Source organism: Dermacentor silvarum, chromosome 8, assembly GCF_013339745.2.
Source record: "Dermacentor silvarum isolate Dsil-2018 chromosome 8, BIME_Dsil_1.4, whole genome shotgun sequence".
Lineage (NCBI taxonomy): Eukaryota > Metazoa > Arthropoda > Arachnida > Ixodida > Ixodidae > Dermacentor > Dermacentor silvarum.
In genome coordinates, this window is record NC_051161.1 from 176,950,604 (window position 1) to 176,971,689 (window position 21,086).

General features: G+C 43.5%; 1 protein-coding gene across 1 annotated transcript in view; it reads left to right on the forward strand.

Annotated features, from left to right (window-relative positions):
* The window catches only part of LOC119461869 (stimulator of interferon genes protein-like), a 362,093-nt gene extending 358,169 nt beyond the window's left edge, over positions 1 to 3,924 (forward strand). The window contains exon 8 of the mRNA XM_037723241.2: positions 3,502 to 3,924. Within this exon, the coding sequence (XP_037579169.2) occupies positions 3,502 to 3,581 (80 nt within the window). The 3' untranslated portion in view covers positions 3,582 to 3,924. The remainder of the gene's footprint in view (positions 1 to 3,501) is intronic.
* Positions 3,925 to 21,086: the final 17,162 nt, after the last annotated feature.

Sequence of the window (21,086 nt, forward strand, 5' to 3'; positions counted from 1 at the left end):
CATAAAACCATGTTTCATAATACCTCTATATGTGCATGCCAGTACTGAAATAGTTCTGGTTGCCTGAGTCAATGTTAGAGAAAGAAATATCTTGGGGAATCATTCTGTGTCGGCCCTTACACAGCTAATCGCTGCCTGATAAGTGGTACTGTATGTTCATTTTCTTTTTGTTCACGGATGGTCTCTGCCTTGCTACAGTTTTGGAAGTGGCAGCCATGCCTCTGATGCTTCTGCACAGCTGACTCAGCAAGGGATGCTGCAAGTACATGCATTTAACACTTGAGCAGGCAACCATGGTTTTGCTAGGCACCTGCAACCGGGTAATCTTCGAGTGTGACAAAGCCGGACTGCAAGCGCATCAATAGGCTTCAACGGCAAAGCAGTGGTGGCGGTTGCGCTGCCTCGAGCAGCCAGCAGACGGCGCATCCCAGAATCCCTCGCTCTTTTACGGGTCACCTATTGCTAGTAGGTACAGCGGGGGTGTGGCACTGCGGGTCCCGTGACTTCCGCTTAGCACGTGTTGCCATGGAAATCGTAGAGAGACGCAGCGACAAAGAGACCTTGCCGAGCGCAGCTCCTAGGTAGGTGCCTAGGGACCGAATCGTTTAGGGACTTTTTACAAGGCGCGTTGAATGGCTGGCGGTGTCTGGGCCATGCTGCCCGCGCTTTATTATTCTAGCGTTTGTTCTAGCGGCAAAAAGCCGTGCAGTAGTGGTGGTGTGGCATGTAGGCTTTTGAACAAGATGGTCTTTGGAGGGACTGCCAGTAGTTTGTGCGCAGGCGAGAGTACAAGTGGGTGCAAGAGAGAAAATCTGGGGGCTTTTGCTCCTTGCATATCTGACTTTGCCTAGGTACTATGGCGGAGAACTTCCTTTGCTAGTTTTCTATGTGTTTGTCCCTAGGCTAGCCGGCATGTGCATTTGTATTGATGGCTCCATGCACAGATTTTGCTCTTGTGCTCCTACGATGTTTCTGGTGGGTTTGTTGCGTTTTTTGTTCCAACGGTAACATAGGAAATCGTGCGATAGTCGCGAGGGGATCGTTGAACCTGTGAGATTGACAACGAATCGGATAACTTTAATTCCAAAGCACTCCGTGCTCATGTTTTGGTTATCAGTGCATACTGCACCGTTCAGGAGATTCGTGTGAACGAAAGCACTTCTACGTGTTGAAACACATTTAGCACCCTGTAGGTGGCTCTGTCTGCGCAAGTGGATACCGCTCTCGTTTGTGCCCCGGTGCTGCCACGGTGCCGGGCGCCGCAGCAAAGCGGGTGTTTGGGGTGTTGCATAGCAACACCCCAAATAAAAAAATACTGCTCCAGACAGGTAGACTGCTCCCTCTCTGATAGTGAGATTATATTTGGATCATCAAAACAGTGATGCGTTTATCTAGGAATAGCATCGAGCTCTCAACAGAATCAGAGTCAAATTTTATTACTATATATGAAGTTATTACAACATGTAATATACAGGAGGAGGTCCTGGAGTCGAAGACTGAATTGGGACCTCCCGTACATGGATACACAAAAGGAAAAGTAAACTTAGGTAGCGCAGTGACAGTAATAAATACAACTATAAAAACAAATTAAGAAGGCAGCAATTATAAAAACAGTGGAACACGAATTAAAATAATTAAGCAACATGGGAAAACATGGACAAATTGAACAGAAAATGGACTTCTTTAAACAGTTTCATACGTGAATAATAAGCATGATATAAACTGCAGTATTTATCAATGAAAATGCAAAGGCATGCACTGTGCGGCACACAAAAAAAAAATGTTATGTAAGGCGCGGTTGGTTCAAAAGGAACTTTTTGAATTGAGTAATAAATGAATGTAGTGTAATTAATTTTAAAACAAATGGTAGTGAATTCCATAATGAAAAAGCGCTGAAATGAACAGATTGCTTGCCGTAGTTGGTTTGAACTTTGGGTAAGATTAGATTTTTCTTAAGAGCAAATCTAGTGCTGTTAGTGTTGTCTAGAAAAATAGACAGAATGAAAAAAAAGTCGAATCGATTGTTGATATGCTTATATAACCAGATACCTAGATTATATTTATTTATGTCAGACACTGTAAGGATATTATTGGCTTGTAATTTATTTATTATACCTCAAAGGCCCCAGAGATGGGGTATTACATGAGGGATGGGCTTAGTTTAATAACAAAATAGTGATTCGAGAGCAGCCTTGAAGTGATGTGCATCGGAGTGGTGCGTGACGTCGGCAGACAAACCGTTCCAGTCCCTTGCAGTTTTCACAAAAATGATCGTAGATGGGAGGTAGTCTGCGCCGGGGGAGGATACACGGCTTTCCCGTGGTTAATGCGGCTGGACTGACGATGAGCTGGTAATATAGCTGAAATCTGGAGTGGTGAGTGATAGAATTTGTGAAAAAGACACAGTCAAAAAATATGACGTGATTTTAGATTAGTAAGACCAGCACGGGTTTTTAGTTCAGACACGCTTGCATGATAAGAATATTTAGAGTAAATAAACCGGGCTGCACGGTTTTGAACTGATTCAAGTGTATTAGACAGGTTGTGTTGATGGTCATTGGTTAGTTTATACGTCAAAGATTGGAGGCATTTATCAGTGTTAACAATTGTTGTGTCATCTGCATATAGCAAGCATTCTGAAGTAGTAAGACAAGTTGGCAGATCATTTATATAAATTATGAAAAGAAGTGGGCTGAGAATAGAACTTTGGGGTACTCCTACATTAGTTACTTTAGGTCTAGATTTATAACCTAACAGACTAACAACCTGACTTCTGTTGAGTAAGTAATTCTTTATTAATGAAAGTGCGGGACCAGTTATGCCTATTGTGTCAAGCTTCATAAAAATAATGTGGTGGTTGATAGTGTCGAATGCTTTGGTGAAATCTATAAATATAGAACCTGCGTAGTAGCCCCCATCGATTGCTTTCTTCAGCTTTTTGGTTAAAGATAACAAAGCGAGGTCAGTGGAATATGCTTCACGAAAACCAAATTGGGAAGGTGATAGAGGTGCGTAGTTGGCCCACGGGAAGTTAAATTTATGTTACCGACTGTATGTTTTTGAAAGATTGCCAAACTTTTGTTTTTGAGCAACTGCCTCTGACTGACCCCGAAACCATGGTTCTTTTTTGGCCATTTTAGCAAAGGCGATGAAGCTGAAAAATATTTCTGCCAAATTTTAAAAGGTTTTGTGCAAATTATAAAAGTATGCAACTGCATCACATATTTATTTCATTGTAGAATCCCCCAAAGTGCTGAAATTGCAAGAAAAGCAAAAATTGGAATATTTTACCTTAGAGAGGTTAAAAAATTTGAGATGTTTGTCAGTCGTGCTGCTGGGTCATCACACTGCACAGTTTACGCAAACCCACATGGTGGTAACGCTTTGCCGAACCTCAAACAATGCGGGATAGCCAGGTTTACCATAACATCGATTCTCACAGGATCTGCACAATTTCTTTCTGTTTTATTTCCTGACTGTTTTCTTCCTGCCCTTTTGTAGACATGAGTGAAGATGGCCATCCGGTACCTGTCTCTTCAATCCTGAGGAACGTCATCAAGAAGGAACAGGGGCTGACTTAATTCATCATTGTGGTTGTTTCACAGCCATTTATTATGGGACAAAATGTGCTTTCTCTTGCTCTTTTACCTCTGCGTGAAAGTTTTGAGCCTTTTCAATTCTGCACCAAAAAATTCCATTGTTTTCGCTTTACATGATGACAGCAGAAATGGTTTAAAATAGAGCAGCTCGAGAAAAAGAAGCTGTGTGACCAAGACACATTTCAGGGATCGGGAAACACCACTAAGGATAGGCACTGTTGTGTGGGAAGGGTGCAGCAGCACAAGGACATCCACAAAGATGCATAGTTGAAAAGAGGCACTCACAAGGTTTTCTCATCTCCCTACAATAAACCAGTGCAAAAGTTATGAGTGCAGTGTCTTTCTAATGAAAATGTTACGTGTGGAAAAACAGAGAGAAAAAGACTACACTGTATTTACAAGAGACTACGGTGGAAACTCGCTCGTGCCAAGAGCCCAGAGGTCATCGTAGCAGCATCTGTCAATCGTATCGTAATACTACCACCGGCGGCGTTGTCCTGGTGCTTTTAATATGTGAACGTGCAGAGAGCTGTGAAGCCTGGAGACGTGGAGGACAGTGGTTTTCACAGTGGAGGATGTATTGGCCAGAATAATTTCATAGGCGACATCCGTCACTTGGTGGAGCACGTGGTGTGGGCCTCTGTAACAGTTTCTCACAAAGGTGAACTTTATGAGATGGTAACCAAAGCAACAAGTGGGGGCAAAAAGAGGATGGTGACGAATGTGGCACTCTTTAGAAACTTGCAGGCTTTGGCGTTGCGCTGCCCGAGCGAGCAAATCCCCTCTGGGGTGGCCTCATTTCGATGGTGCAACCCCAGGCAGTCAAAATTACTCCATAATCATATCGTGCTATTGACTCGTAAAACCCCAAAATTTATTATTTACAACTTGCAGGCCCGAGGCAGAATATGCTCGAAAACTTGCATGGCCAACACGGGTTATGGCATCACGGGCGTATTCACTGGGTTAGGTTGTGGTAGGCGGAAGCAAGGTGACATTTGGTAGCGTGGGTTCTTGGCCGTACAAGAGGTAGAACAGGGCATACTCAGGAACCGTTGTAAGCAAAGGTAGAGCAACAATATAGCTTTGGTTGGGGCTAGTTGGTATTTCAAGGTGAAAAAAACACACGCAAACACCGAGGACAACCACAAAGAAGAGACAAGACAATCACTGGCGCTGACTAACAACTGCTTTTTTCTTCTTACGACAACGCATATATCGAGTGCTTCATATTTATTCATTTAGGACATAGCCTGTAGCGCTGAAGCATTACAGCAGGTGAGTGGGTACACTCTCCTGCTGGGAATATTGTTTTAATATAAACCTCACTGCACGATTCTGTATACTTTCAATTTTATCAATGACGCATTTCTGATGTGGGTCCCACAAGATGGACGCATATTCTAAGTGTGATCTTACTAGTGATTGGTACGCCGCCATTTTCAGTATTTCAATAAAAGCAAACAGAAAAACAGGTAAAGATATGATGATTATAAAATGAGGCATTCGTAATTTCAGAAACTGTCATACAAGCCATAAGAACAGCACAGTGCAAGAATAACTCATTAAATACAAATTATTTATCAGTTGAGCGAAGCGAAGTGGACACCATCAGCTTTGACCACCTCCTCTCGTTAAGTGTTCCGTTCAGATATTGTTTTTGTACGACATTTAATTTCTCTAATTTTACAGCTGTGATCCCTCCTCCGTGAGAGGTAGTGGGGAGGTCTTATATATTTAAATTTGTCCATACAAGTTGAGTTATTATAAATTGCATGCATTAGTTTCAGCCGGTTTTCCTTCCGCCTTCTGTCAAGAGGTTTGATTACAATGCTAGCCTTCATTTGTGCGACACTAGCTCCCCGGGAATATTGGTTTAATATAAACCTCACTGCACGATTCTGTATACTTTCAATTTTATCAATGAGGCATTTCTGATGTGGGTCCCACAAGATGGACGCATATTCTAAATGTGATCTTGCTAGTGATTGGTACGCCGCCATTTTCAGTATTTCAACTTATTCAGTTGAACGCATCTCTAAAGCATGCTTTCGACGTGATTGCACTATCTGAAACTTGGCTCAGTAACTTCTCTGACATTGCTTATCCTATGCCAGGCTACCAACTTGAAATGACCAACAGATCGAGCTTGTCAGGTACGCACTGCGCCATCGCATGGAGACTTTATATCATCGAATCTCGATAATTCGAACTCGAAGGGGCCTGAAAATTTGTTGGAATAAAAAGAAGGACATATTTTTGAAGTATTCATGCACCATAGCACGATGCACAAACCGTGCGAGTCGTCAAATATCGCGGCGTGCAAGCAAGCGCGGGCCACGAAACTGCCCACGCCGCCTAACGCTCGCTTCCCGATAACGGCAGAAAACGAAGCTTCAGGGAGCGGGTGGCGCCGGCACATGGGTGCGCGCAGAGTCCGTCGAAGGTGAGGGAGGAGGGCGGCAGGGAAGCGCATTTGGCCTCGGCAACTCTGCCGCTTCGGTGGCTCCCCTCGTCCTCCCTCTCAACTCCCTCGTAGCTCTCTCACCTTTGACTGTCTCCGTGCGTGCCCGCCGCCGTGCCGGCGCCAGCTTAGCCCGCTCCCTGAAGTTTCGTTTTCTGCCGTTATCGGGAAGCGAGCGTTTGCCGGCGTGGGCAGTTTCGTTGGCCGGATTGCGCCTCCGCCGCTGCTTCCCTCTGCGCTGCAGCCGCAGCGTGCAAGGTCGACACGTGACTAGAAAATAGAGGAAGCATAAAGGAGAAGGGTTCGCTGCCATTTTCTCCGCATGGCTCAGACGTCGGCACTAGAGTGTGCTAGAACACTCTTGTTGGCACGTACACATGTGTTCCGGCGCAATGCAGAAACGGCGACCTTGCAATTTGAAAGAGGGTGAAATTTCTGCCGCGGGTTCTTTTTTCCCCCTTCCTTCACATGCGGCATTGAGGGGTCTCTCCTGAGCTTTTGCTCTATGGTGGTGTCGGAGCAATGCCGGTCGGAGGTGCCGCCGCGTGATTTGGCGTGCTGTTAAGAGCATTGTCGCTGCGCGGTATGTTCGAATTAACCGTAGCAAATGCTTTCGCGTTCGAATTACCGGGCATTTTCACCCATTGGAATACACGCAAGTTTGACGGGACCACAGCGTCAGTTCGACTAAACCAGCAGTTCGAATTAAGCGTGTTCAAATTAATGATATTCGACTGTATCAATGCATCACTATCTTATTCTGTCAGACACGACATTACCATTACATCAGACTTATGTGTAACTTTGTTTATTGAAATTCAGTCTGATCGTACCACGAAAGGCTTGCTACCACATAAGACTAAAAAAAAACGCTTGTCATATAAGTGTTATAGGTGCCCGACAGTGGGCCCGGCGAAAGCTTAGGGATCGGGCGACTGAAAATGTCTCGTCTTTTGGTCTTGCAGGTTAGTTGTGACACATCCTATAAAAGCGATAATCGTTTTTTGTTTGTATTGCCGTGCCCACGATGGTTAATACTCATTATGAATGATTGCTTTGATGTTTGTAAACTATTGTTGTGCGGGGATATTGAAGAAAATCCTGGTCCGTCTGTTAATGAGATGTTTGAAAGGCTTTTGGAGGGTCAGAAGAATATTAAGGATAAATTAGCAGAGGTCAAGAAAAGGCTTGAAGAAACTGAAAAGACTGTGAATATCTTCTTTGAGAGCACGGTTGAAAAAAGAGTGAATGAAATATCCGTGAAGGCTGATACCCTTGACAAACTAACCGAATGCGTTTTTAGCATTGATAAAACTTTAAAAATGCATGAAACAAAACTAGTGGAATTGGAAGACTGCAGTAGAAGGAATAATCTCGTTTTTGGCATTAAATAAAACAAGAATGAGACAGAGTCTGAGTTATGCAATAAGGTCCTTAAAGAGGTTTTCGAGGAAATTCTTGGTGTGAAATGCTCCTCTGTAGCTAGAATACACCGCCTTGGTAAGGCTTCAAGGGACCGTCCAGTTATACTTTATTTTCAAGATTATTTTGAAAAACAGGCCGTGTTTTGTAAGTACGGAAAATTGAAAGGTACTCACCTAATTCTTCAGAATCATTATTCTGCTGATACATTAAGACGGCGGAAACAACTTTGGAAGAGTGCAGAGGCTGAGAGGCTATCAGGTAAATGGGTGTCATTGATACACGAAAGACTGCGCATTGATAACCAGTACTTTGTGTGGGATGATGCGACTAACACATGCACTGCCTGTAAGTATCCTGATAAAGCAGCAAAAGTTGCATAGCTCAAGGAAGCAACAGAACACGAGTTGCCCATGCTTTCGTTTAATGCCAGAAGTGTAGTAAATAAAACAAGATAAAATTGAAGCTCTGCTTTTATCCTACAGCCCACACGTGACAATATCGACCGAAACTTGGCTGCATGGCGGTATTAGGGGCGACGAAATCATTCCTCCCGGGTATAAGATATATAGGCGTGGTGGTGGTATAATAGCCAAATCACATATTAACGTTTTAACGTTAATATGTCTCAGATAAGCGAGCACAAAAGTTTGCTTGTAAGCGTTTCCTTGAATGGTGTTTCATATATCGTGCCCCTGATTCCGAATTATCTTTGCTTCTTAAGTTGTACGACAAATTGCTATCACTAAATTCTAAGAACACCCGCCGGGGTGGCTCAGTCAGCTAAGGCGTTGCGCTGCTGAGCCCGAGGTCGCGGGATCGAATCCCGGCCCCGGCGGCCGCATTTCGATGGAGGCGAAATGCAAAAACGCCCGTGTGCTTGCGTTGTAGTGCACGTTAAAGAACCCCAGGTGGTCGAAATTATTCCGGAGCCCTCCACTACGGCGTGCCTCATAATCAGAACTGGTTTTGGCACGTAAAACCCCAGAAAGAAGAAGTAAATTCTAAGAACGTAATTATGTCCGGTGATTTCAACTTGCCTGGAATTGATTGGAGCAAACTTGTGTATGGTCATTGTGATCACGGTGATGTACTGTTAGATCTTATGTTAGCATTAGATCTAGATCAAGTTGTTAACGAGTGCACACGTGCAAATGCTGTCTTAGATTTATTGCTTATCGGACAGCACTTTTCGTCCGGAGAAATAAGAGTGGAACTTGGTGTTTCCGATCACAGCCTGCTTTCTTTTTGTTGTGATGCTAACTCTGTTATTTCTGCTACTGATAATCGAGTTGCTTATGTTAAAGACTACGCACGCTGCAATGATAATGATATTATTGATTACCTTGGAGCTACACTTGAAAACGAAAGCAATAGTGACGTTGAAAGCATGTGGACTCGTCTTAAGGATGCTGTCGAATACTGTCTTGAGCATTTTGTTCCAACCAGAGCTGTGCGCACAAGACGTAAAAATCCTTGGGTTACTAGACAGGTCATGCACTTAAAGCGTAAACTAAAGTGCCTGCGCAAACATAGGCATATATCACCCCAACCATGGAATGACTTAAAAAAACTTTTAGCGGGGAAACTTAGTGAAGCTAAGACATACTATCATAATGTCACTCTGCTGGAATTCATTAAAAGTGATCCTCATAAGTTTTGAAGACACCTTGGTAAAGCTACAGATAAGGTAGAAGAAATCATGTTAGGTGGTAAGCGTGTTACGGAGCCACAAATAATTGCAGATAGTTTCAACAATTTTTTTTACAGTGTCTTTACTATTGATTCCATGCATACAGAATCTAAACATGTCAGAGATGATACCAATGTTCCAATGGTTGCTGTGGAGGGTGTTGTGTCCATGCTACGGAAACTGAGCGATAAAAAGGGCCCTGGCCCCGACGGTCTGCCAAATGCCTTTTTAAATCGTTTTTCTGATGAGCTAGGCTTGTCCTTGGCGAAATTATTTAAAGTTTCTTTAAATTCCGGAGAAGTACCAAGTGACTGGAAGAAAGCAAGAGTTGTCCCATTCACAAGAAAGGGGATAAGCTACTAGTTTTAAATTACAGGCCTGCATCCATTACTTCATCATGTTGTAAACTGTTGGAGCATATCGTTGCAAGGGAAATTAGAACGTATCTTACAGAGAATAACATTTTGTCACCTTATCAGCATGGGTTCCGGGAAGGAATTAGTAACAACGGTTCACAATATTTCACTGGTTCTTGATAAAGGTGGCCAGGTTGATGTCCTATTCCTTGACTTTTGTAAGGCCTACGATAAAGTGTCACATTCCAAACTTTTCCTCAAACTTGAACTAATTGGTCTTCCGGATTACCTTATCAATTTGATTGCATCTTACTTGAAAAACAGAGAACAATTTGTTGATATTAAGGGTTGCCATTCTCGAGTGCTTCCTGTTAACTGTGGTGTGCCGCAAGGCAGTGTATTGGGACCTTTGCTATTTTTAATTTATATTAATGACTTAACAGAGGACATTTCATCATCAGTGTCGGTACGGTTGTTCGCAGATGACTGCATTATTTTTAAGCAAATAACTTCTACCAATGACCATCATTTGCTCCAACAGTCCATTGATAATATAAGTTCTTGGTGTCATTCTTGGGATATGCAGTTAAATGTAAAGAAAACAGTTTTGCTAAGAGTCGCTAGAAAAAAGACCCCCAGCTTATTTGAGTACTGCTCCAGCAATACTCCCGTTCAAACTGTTGACAGTATCTTGGAGTTAACTTTTACTAATACATGGACTAAACATATATATCTGAGATATGTTCGAAGGCATTTGAGAAGTTGTGCTTCTTACGCAGAAAGCTTTGTAATGCTCCTCCTCATGTGCGCCTGCTTGCTGTAAACACACATGTACGGTCACAATTAGAATACGCATCACAAATTTGGGACCCACACACGATAAAAGATATTAATCAGCTCGAAATGATTCAGCGTAAGGCCACCAGATTTATCGTTAATAAATATAGAAGATCTGATTCTCCAAGTGAAATAATGAAGAAAAGCAAAATTGTTTCCTTACATTCTAGAAGGAAATTCCATCGCATAAAATTTCTTCATATTATAATGAGTGGTTACACGAAGTTAACTGATTTTGCATACCTTCGCCCTGTAACACCAAGGCAAACAAGACCCACTAGAGCTCATTTTTTGCAACCAATTTTTGCCAGAACTAAAGCATTCCAAAACAGTTATTTCCCGAGAACTATACAGGACTGGAATATACTTCCAGAATCGGTAATAGTGGAATCTCGATGATACGAATCTCACGGGGTCAGGAAAAATATTCGTATTAGCCGAAATTCGTATCATCGAAACACAATTAAAACTAGCTAAATTATGGGGGTGAGATCGCGAAAATCGCGAGAAAAGTTTATTTTTGAAAACCACGCGTTTCGGTATCTGCAACGCCTACTCTACGCTGTATTAAAATGGTTTGGCTGAAAACGCGGTAAAAGTGGCCGAAAAAGATTTATTCGTCAGTGCGCAGGGCGAGAAAACAGCTTTAAATCGCGCAAAATCACCGCAAATCACGGAAACATATCTCGTATTTCCCGCCACCGAGCGCCGGCCGCCATCTTGGTATCGTTCGAAAGCTCAAAGTTTCGCCGTCCGCTTCTCAATTCGTCCGTCGTCGCTATCTTGTAACAAACGCGCAAACTATAGTGTACTCAAAAGCGCAAACTCAAAAGAAGCGCGGGTCTGCGATAGGTAGTCACACGGACCCTCCGATGAAAGCAGCCTCCGATTGGCTGCCGTGCTGAAAAGCGTCTCTCCATTGGTTGCTGCTGTGGCAGGGGCAAGATGGCAACCGCAGTTGTCTGCTTCGTAAGCCAAGCCGGCGTCTTCACTTGACAAGCAGAATTCGGATTACTGAGAGCTCCCAGGTTAGTGATGGGTCGTCGCTCGTTGGAGAAAAAATTTTGAACGAAGCACGCCTTCGGAATACAGAAGCGCAAGCCTCCCACGGCAAGAAAAATATGGCGATTAGCGGAGGAGTAGCCGACTGAACGTACCGCGCACCTCGCACCGTGGATTACGTGCCGCGCTATCTTGCACCGTGTGACTCCGGCAGCGAAACTGACAATCACCCTGTGCCATCGGCACCGATAACGCAGCGACGGAAGACGTGCCAACGGAGGCTCCCGCGCCTCGGGGTATGGCCGCGCGAATCAGCCGAGATCGTATCTCGGTAGACATAGCTCGCTGCGACTAGGCAAAATGGCGCAAACACAAAGAACGCGGCCCGAAGCACAGCAGCCACTCCGTCCGATGGGCGGCCGCCGAAAAGGGGGGAAAGCACGAAAGGAAGAAAAGCGCCACCGCTTCAAATTCTTCGCGCCCAGTCGCGGCCTCCGCGCTGTCCGGCGCCGCGTCCGCGCCTCCGCACCAAAAGAGAAAGGGAGAAAGCGCGTGACTGCGCTGTTCTCTTTCTCGGCCGTCGGTGGGGCGGCGTTTATTTGTATCAACCGACGCGGGTCAAAAACCGATTCGTAACAACCGTACTCTAGCACGTTGCAAAGTAATGGGGCTTGGCCGGGACCACAGAAAAATTCGTATCATCCGGAAATTCGTATTAGCCGTGATCGTATCATCGAGATTCCACTTAATGTCGCCAAATTTTGTTCAGTCTCAGGAGGACCACATTTTATGTTAATTGTGAGGTTTCTTTTTCCTGCTGATGTTGGGTTTGATTAACTACGTGATAACGCATTATTACCTAATATGCATTCATTGTAGCTTTTTTTCAGTCCTTGATGCTTTGTATTTATAGCGTATTGTTATCTATTACTCGAATATTGTGCCATTGTATGTATCATTTTATCATTGTTTTTATTATCATGTATCTGCCCCTCCTGCTTGGGCCAAGTTGGCCTGCAGTACTTTCAAATAAATAAATAAATATACAGGTCACCGCTTAACAAAGCAGAAGATTTTTTGCAAGAGCTCGGAAAAGTACTCGAGGCCCACATTAAGCCTAACACTCATGTCATTTTATTGGGTGATATCAATATTGACGTCACTCAAAACGACTCTACTAGTTATCTTTATACTGATTTACTCGCTCGCAAAGGCCTGTTGCAGCTAATAATATCTGCCACTCGTATAACAAGCACGCGACAAAGTATACTTGACCATATTAAAACTAGTTACCCATCACCAATGTTTGTAACAGGCACCACCACATGTGGCATTACTGATCATTTGCCAGTTTTCGCAATATGAAATCCGACTAATCAAACAACAAAACTAAAGTGACACGCACAATTTATAACGAGAAGATTTTCCGCTCTTTAGCATGCGAGAACTGGAAAGAGATGTATTCTGCAGGATCAACTGAGGATAAATATAATGCATTTGTAAACATTTTGCGACGTCACATGACGGTTGGAGAGACCACTATCACAGTTACCGGAACTAATTACAAAAGCAAACCGTAGATAACTACTGACCTTTTGCACTCTATTAATCATAAGAATAACATATATTAGGGGGGACACGGGTCTTCGAGACCGAAAAATCGCGGAAAAATCACTTTTTTGAAAACATTATTTTTGGATTCTACAGTGTCTGATGCATTATCTCAGAAATTTTCACGCATCTTGGACCAATATTTTGGTCGTAATGACGTTTTGAATCACATCGGCGAGCAGCATTTTTCCTGATGAACGCGCAAAAAACGGCCTTTTTCCGCGATGCGCAGTTGCCGTTCTAAGTTTCCGATCGCAGCCATCTTGGTTTTGTTTGAAAAAGCCATTCTTCTCGTTTAGTTTTCGCGCCACCGCTACTCTGTGCGCTGAATGGCTACGAAGAAATAGCCCGCAAAAAAGTTGTCCCGATGCGCAATTCCATTCGTCGACTGAGGCGCGTGACCGTAAGCACGCCATGTCATTGGCGGATTTTTGCTGTCGTCTGCTCGGGCCGCTCAGGCGTGCGAAACTCGGCACGAAACTATGTCAAATTCGGTTTTCTAGATGCCGCGAACGGAAGAAACGAGAGGTGTTAACTTTCGAAAGTGCGCAGTAGCTTTGAAAGATGCGCTCGGCACGGCGGCCAGCCGTGCTGAGCGCCGCCGAAGCCTCCTCCCGTGAATGCGAAATAGGCTTAGCAGATGAAAGCGGTACTGACAGCGGCCTGTGTTCATGCGGCATTCGAGCACAATTACTGCAGCCTGACGATTTGGAGCAGGTGAAGACTTGAGAAAAAACTGCGAGGCTGCTTCTACGCCAGCTACCAAGCGAAAATCGCATTTTCTGGCTCACACTGAAGCCGCCACGCTGATGCCGCCGTGGCTGGCTCGGATATTGGCGAAGCGCTTCGTTATCGTAAGCCTCGATTCTAAAAATACTCCGCTGTCTTGCGTAAAGCGCAGGTTACGGTGTCGCAGTGGGAAGGGTGAACGGTCCCGCCTTAGAGATCTCGTGTGCAATCTGCGGCGGCCGCCGTTCACCTCGTGAACTATCTCGCTGTGCACGACACATTGGCAAACGGCAATGCCATTTTTTGCGATTAAAGGTATTCATCTCGCGCGCGATCTACGCTGATGCCGCGTCGACTAAACGTGCAACCCATCCCTCGCGAACAATCTCGCTGCGCGCGAAATGCGGTGCTCCGGTAATTAACAAACGACACCTTTTTATTATTTTTTTTTATTTTGCTATATGAAGCTAAATGCATTATGCTTGAAGTGCTGCTAGCAGATTGCTATGGGGCTTACTAGTCACTTCTGAATGTAAACATGCAAATAGCCTTACTGTATTGGACTGAGTAAAGTTTGTTTTCTTTTTTCTCATTTTTCTCAAAACATAATTTTTGGTCACTTTGCTTGTTTGCTGCATCAATATCTTTGGACCTAGGACAGCTAGAGCTATTATTTTTTTTTTTGCAGCACAAAGCTAAATTTGTTGGCAAGGCAACGCTGAGAGCATATTTTTTATTTTCAACTTCAAAGAATTTTTTATTTACATCTACATTTACTCTTATTATTGATAATGTGAACACATAACTTTAATGAGCTGTAAAATGACGAATTATTGTTCAATTTCTAATCTGCTTGCAGCGTTGCTATCCTTATGCACTGTAGTATCCAACTATATGTTTTTTACAACTTTCGCTTTAGCAGGTCAATTTTCATTGTTTCAGCAAACAATAGAAGGCGATTATTAATTATCTCGGCATCCACTATGCATATGCAAAATATAATTAGATATTTAAAATCAACAAAAAAAAAACTGAATGAGCATATGCAGTTTTATCAAATTTCATCAAGAAATAACAAAGTTATCTCAATAAACCATGTCTCCCCTTAAAGCGACAACCGCATAACGTTAACCTTGAAGCTAGGTTACAAAAACCACCTTATTAAGCTTTTGGAAATTTCGAAACATAACTACTTCAATTCAAAATTAACGCAAGCAAATAACGACAGTAAGGCAATGTGGAAAGTTATTGATCAAGCTCTCAATAAAAGAAAGACGAATAGCAATGTACCAGGAATTATTGATGAAATTACCTTTATAACTAGTAATACAGCTATAAGCGTCAGAGGACTACTACGTAACCTTGATGGCATCACAGAACTCATACATAAATTTAACCCGAAGGTGCTGTGTGTCCAAGAAACACACATAAAGCCTACACAGTCCAACTTTCTCAAGCAATATGCCATTTTTCGGAAAGATCGTGACAACGCTTCTGCCTCGTCCGGAGGTGTAGCCATAGTTGTAAATAAGTCTGTTGCTTGCCAACAGTTTGCCCTACACACACCTCTCGAGGCTGTATCTGTGCGAGCAATTTTATTCAACAAGCTTATAACCATTTGCTCCATTTACATACCACCCAACCATCACCTCAGTAAAACGGAATTTTACTGCCTCATCGACCAGCTCCCAGAGCCATACATTATCACTGGTGATTTTAATGCTCATCACACTCTTTGGGGAGACTCGCGATGCGACGCGACAGGTCGATTCATTGAGAACTTCCTTGTTAATTCCGGTGCGTGCCTCTTCAATAAGAATGAACCAACATATTACAATATCCATCATAGTTCATATTCATCAATAGACCTGTCCATTGGCTCTGCCTCACTTTTCCCTGATTTAGAATGGCATGTAATTAAATACCCATACGGAAGTGATCATTTTCCAGTAACCCTAAACTTAGTAACCGAACATGACTCCCTTCCGCATGTCCCACGCTGGAAACTAGCCTCAGCTGACTGGGAATGCTTTAGGGAATCCACATACTTATCACGAGATTTTATAAATAATTTTAGTATAGATCACGCCGTATCATATTTTACTGCTTTTATCATTGACGCCGCTGAGAAGTTCATTCCTCAAACGAGTACTTCATTCAAAAGACGGGTCCCCTGGTGGAATGACGACTGCAGACAGGCACGAAGGCGGCAAAATAAAGCTTGGGGGAAACTACGTGGATGTCCTACGACTGAAAATCTAATAGAGTTTAAACATGTTAAATCCCAGGGAAGAAGGACGCGAAGACAGGCTAAGAGGGCAAGCTGGGAGAGGTTTCTCTCTGGTATAAACTCATACACTCAAGAGGCAAAAGTATGGCACGGGCTAAAGAGGTTAAAGGGAAAAGAAATCCATCCTTTGCCGCTAGTGAACGACGAAGCGAACAGCTTGGAAGACCAAGCTGACGCTCTTGGCGAACACTTCGAGCGCATATCTAGTTCGAATCATTATTCCGAGGCATTCCTAAAACACAAACAAATCACAGAACGCAAGGCTATCGACCGCAAATGCAGACAGAACGAACCCTATAACACGCCTTTTAACATCGCCGAGTTCAGAGCCTCCTTGAATACATGTCGGAGCTCTGCACCTGGACCTGACAGCATCATGTACGATATGATTAAACACATCCACAGCGATACCCAATTAACACTACTCGCACTTTTCAATGCTATATGGGCTGCCGGATACCTACCTACTGCATGGAAAGAATCCCTTGTCGTTCCGATTTTGAAACAAGGTAAAGACCCCACACTAGTAACAAGTTACCGCCCAATAGCCCTCACAAGCTGTATCTGCAAACTCTTTGAAAAAATGATAAACCGTCGCCTTTTACACTTCCTTGAGTCAAACAAAATTCTTGATCCATATCAGTACGGGTTCAGAGAAGGACGGTCTACAACCGACCATCTCGTGCGCATCGAAGCAAACATTCGTGATGCCTTCATACATAAACAATATTTCTTATCCGTGTTTCTCGATATGGAAAAGGCGTACGATACAACCTGACGTTACGGAATCTTGCGCGATCTGTCGGCAATTGGCATCCGCGGTAATATGTTAAACATTATTGAAAGCTATCTACACAACCGCACATTCCGGGTTAAAATAGGTAGTGCACTGTCGCGTACATTTATACAGGAAACTGGTGTACCCCAGGGAGGCGTGCTCAGTTGCACACTCTTTATCGTCAAACTGAACACACTTCGTGCTTCGTTACCACCAGCTATTTTTTATTCCATCTACGTGGACGATATACAAATAGGCTTCAAATCCTGTAACCTCGCAGTGTGCGAGAGACAAGTACAGCAGGGGTTGAACAAAGTGTCTAAGTGGGCAGACGAAAACGGGTTCAAAGTAAACCCCCACAAAAGTTCTTGTGTTCTTTTCACCAGGAAGAAAGGTCTCGTTGCAGATCCCATTATCGAAATTTATGGACAACAAATACCTATGAACAAAGAACACAAGTTTTTAGGCATCATACTTGACTCTAAACTTACTTTCATCCACCACATAAAACATCTCAAGGCGAACTGCCTAAAAACAATGAACTTACTGAAAATTTTATCTCACACATCCTGGGGCAGCGACAGAAAATGTTTAATGAATCTTTACAAGAGCCTCATTCGGTCACGATTGGATTATGGTGCCGTGGTGTATCACTGTGCCGCCCCGAGCGTGCTAAAAATGCTAGATCCTGTCCACCATCTAGGTATCCGCCTGGCCACTGGCGCATTCAGAACAAGCCCCGTCGAAAGTTTATACGTAGAATCAAACGAGTGATCACTCCATCTCCAGAGAACATACATCAGCTTCACCTATTTTCTCAATGTGCACTCTGATCGGGAACATCCTTGTTCTATAACCGTTAATGATTTGAAGTGTGCAGCGCTTTTCTATAATCGACCCTCTATGAGGCGGCCTTTCTCATTGCGTGTAAGAGAACTTAGCGAAGAAATGGATGTCCCACTGCTAGAACATCGTCTAATGCCTTCAGCTAAGATGTCACCGCCCTGGGAGTGGCAGGTGATAGAATGTGATTTATCCTTTGTAGAGGTCACAAAGTATGCTCCCGAGCTCGAAATTGCTATGCATTTCCGCGAACTTCAATCGAAGTACTCGTGCTCGGAATTCTACACCGACGCATCCAAGTCCCATGCTGGCGTATCGTACGCGGCTGTTGGCCCCTGTTCTTCTAAATCTGACGTATTGAACCCTCTAACAAGTATCTTCACAGCAGAACCATACGCCGTACTGTCTGCGGTGAAACATATAAAGAAACTAAAACTACAAAAAGCAATAATATTCAGAGACTCGCTAAGTCTTGTAAAAGCACTAACATCTTTACAAAAGCTTAAAAATCCTGTATTTATTGAGCTTTACTCACTGTTGTGCAACATTTACTTATCTCATAGACATGTAATAATATGCTGGGTTCCCGGTCATAGAGGAATCGAGGGTAATGAGCTTGCCGACGAAATCGCCAAATCAATGGCATTGCAAGGTACTGGTCTTCCCGCGGCTGCCCCTGCTACAGATCTGAAGCCTTTCCTGCGAAACAAACTGCGAAGCCACTGGCAACGCTTGTGGGATGCCGAAACCAATAATAAGCTCCACTTGATTAAGCCACAGTTAGGTTTCTGGCCTTGTACAACTAAAACACGACGAACTGATGTCCTATTCTGTCGTCTCAGAATAGGACACACATATGGTACTCACAATTTTCTATTGAATGGAAATGATCCTCCAACATGTGGTAGATGTGGCATGAGGCTCACCGTCCTCCACGTCCTCCTGGAGTGTTGGGAAGCCGAAAGAGAAAGAAACATTTTCCGCTAGCATATCGCTATTGTCTCCCTCTTCATCCCGCTATGTTTCTCGGTAAAGAACCTCTTTTTAACACCAACGCAGTCCTCGCATTCTTGAAAGATGTTGTGCTACATGTTATTAGCCCAATAAGTTCGTAGTGAATCCTCTCTCCAGAGGATGTTGCTGTGATAGTTTTTTATAGCACATGCCTCGAGGCCCTTGTGTTTCAAGGGCTCTGTTGAGGCACTTGTGCTTCTGGCCAATTCTTGCATGTTTAATATTTTGTAAGTCGTACCATTCCTTCGCAATGCATTGTTCATGCCCATAGTACACATAATTAGTCATTGCCATAATCTTATTACGTATAGATTTTACGCACTTTACAGCGCAACTGACGAAGAAAATAGGTGACGACGGCCATGTCAGTTGAACTTATCAAGAACTTATCTACACCTTTAGCTCAACACTTAACACATGTTGTCAACGATATCTTTGAAACTGGTTGGTTTCCTTCGAAATTAAAGGTCGCTAAAATAATTCCAGTCTTTAAAAAAAGGTAGCAAGGTGAAACTCTCGAATTATCTACCAATCGCCATTCTGTCAGTATTCGCCAAAATTGTCGAAAGGGCACTGTATCATAGACTAAATAATTTTTTTGAGAAACGTAGTTTATACACACCTGAGCAATACGGCTACAGGACGAGAAAGTCAACAGAGCATGTCCTACTTAATATAGTTGAAAAAACAAAATTAAATATAGAAAATAAATTACTTACAATAGGTATTTTCGTTGACCTCACGAAAGTGTGCTTAACCATGACATATTGCTAATCAAATTAGAACACTACGGTGTACACGGGAGGGTGCTGACACTCTTGTCTAACTATATAACTAACAGAGAGCAATACGTACATGTAAACGGTGTGTCATCATCACGATGTGCAATGAATAGCGGTTTTCCACAAGGATCAATTCTAGGGCCACTTTTGTTTTTAACTTACATTGATGATCTACCATCGATTATATGTGAAGAATCTATCCTTTACGCAGACAATACTAACATGTTTATAACAGCGACAAACGAAAATGAACTATACGACAAAGCTACAACAGCCCTAAAAAAAAGTTATCAATCTAGCTTCATGCTAATAAACTTCTCGCTAACACCACTAAAAGTAACTAAGTTATCTTTGCCCCAAAAAACACTCATTTTACGTCTAATAACTTGCTTGTAATGAATGACACACCATTAGAAAGAGTCAGTAATACAAAATTTCTCGGTGTCCACTTGGATGCACAGCTTTCATGGCACACACACGTTCATGAAACAACGCTTAAGATTTACAGGAAAATACCTATACTCTACAGGTTACGTTACATTTTCCCCGTTGAAGATATTGTTAACATTATTCTTTCATACGTTCACACATTACATACGCTATAGCAATTTACGGGTTAACCTACGAGACAACACTAAAACCCCTTAAAGTAGCATAGAACACAGCACTACGTGCTCTACTTTTTATACAAAAAACTGACTTAGTTTCATATGCGTATGGATTACTAAACATACAACCTGTAGTGCAACAGATGGCACTGCCGACATGACGTCGGGCACATGCGACAGATGCGCTACAGCAGGGGCGTAGCCAGAATTTTGTCGGGGGGGGGGTTCATCGGCCCGACCGTGGGGGGGGGGGCAAGCGTCTGCTTTCCACTACGTGACGTGATCGATAATAAGTATCGGTAGTTTAAGCACACTCTATGCATGTATATCAAAACATGGGACCCCCCCCCCTCGCGTGTGTGTGTGGCACTGTGTGCTTGTGAAGAAATTAAGTAAAAAGTAATGTAAGCTCAGTAAATACAGTAAGTACGACAGGTACAGTGGGCGTTTGGAGCAACCGTCTCTCATCGCGCCACTGAATGGACCAGTCTTCGAAAACGCATCATTGAGACGACCCGCCCGATCGGAGAAGACATCATTAATTGTTAATCTCCGTTAAGCGTGGATGGCGTCGTCCTCGTCGGGGCGAAGTGCGTTTCACAGGTCAAGGACGGCTATACATGTGAAAATGCACGTGTTACCAGGCTATACCTACTCCCATAGCAATAGCTTGTTCGCTGCGTCTTTGCGCTAGAAAACTTAAATACGCGCAAAAACGAGTAATGCTTTTTTTTTACGAAGCTTTCGTCGCCTTGCATTTCCTGCGGCAAGTGCATGGGCCGCTGTGTCTTCCGCTGTGTGCGAGCGTGCAGCCGTCATTTAAAATTAAATTATGGGGTTTTACGTGCCAAAACCAGCTCTGATTATGAGGCACGCCGTAGTGGGGGACTCCGGAAATTTGGACCACCTGGGGTTCTTTAACGTGTACCTAAATCTAAGTACACGGGTGTTTTCGCATTTCGCCCCCATCGAAATGCGGCCGCCGTGGCCGGGATTCGATCCCGCGACCTCATGCTCAGCAGCCCAACACCATAGCCACTGAGCAACCACGGCGGGTG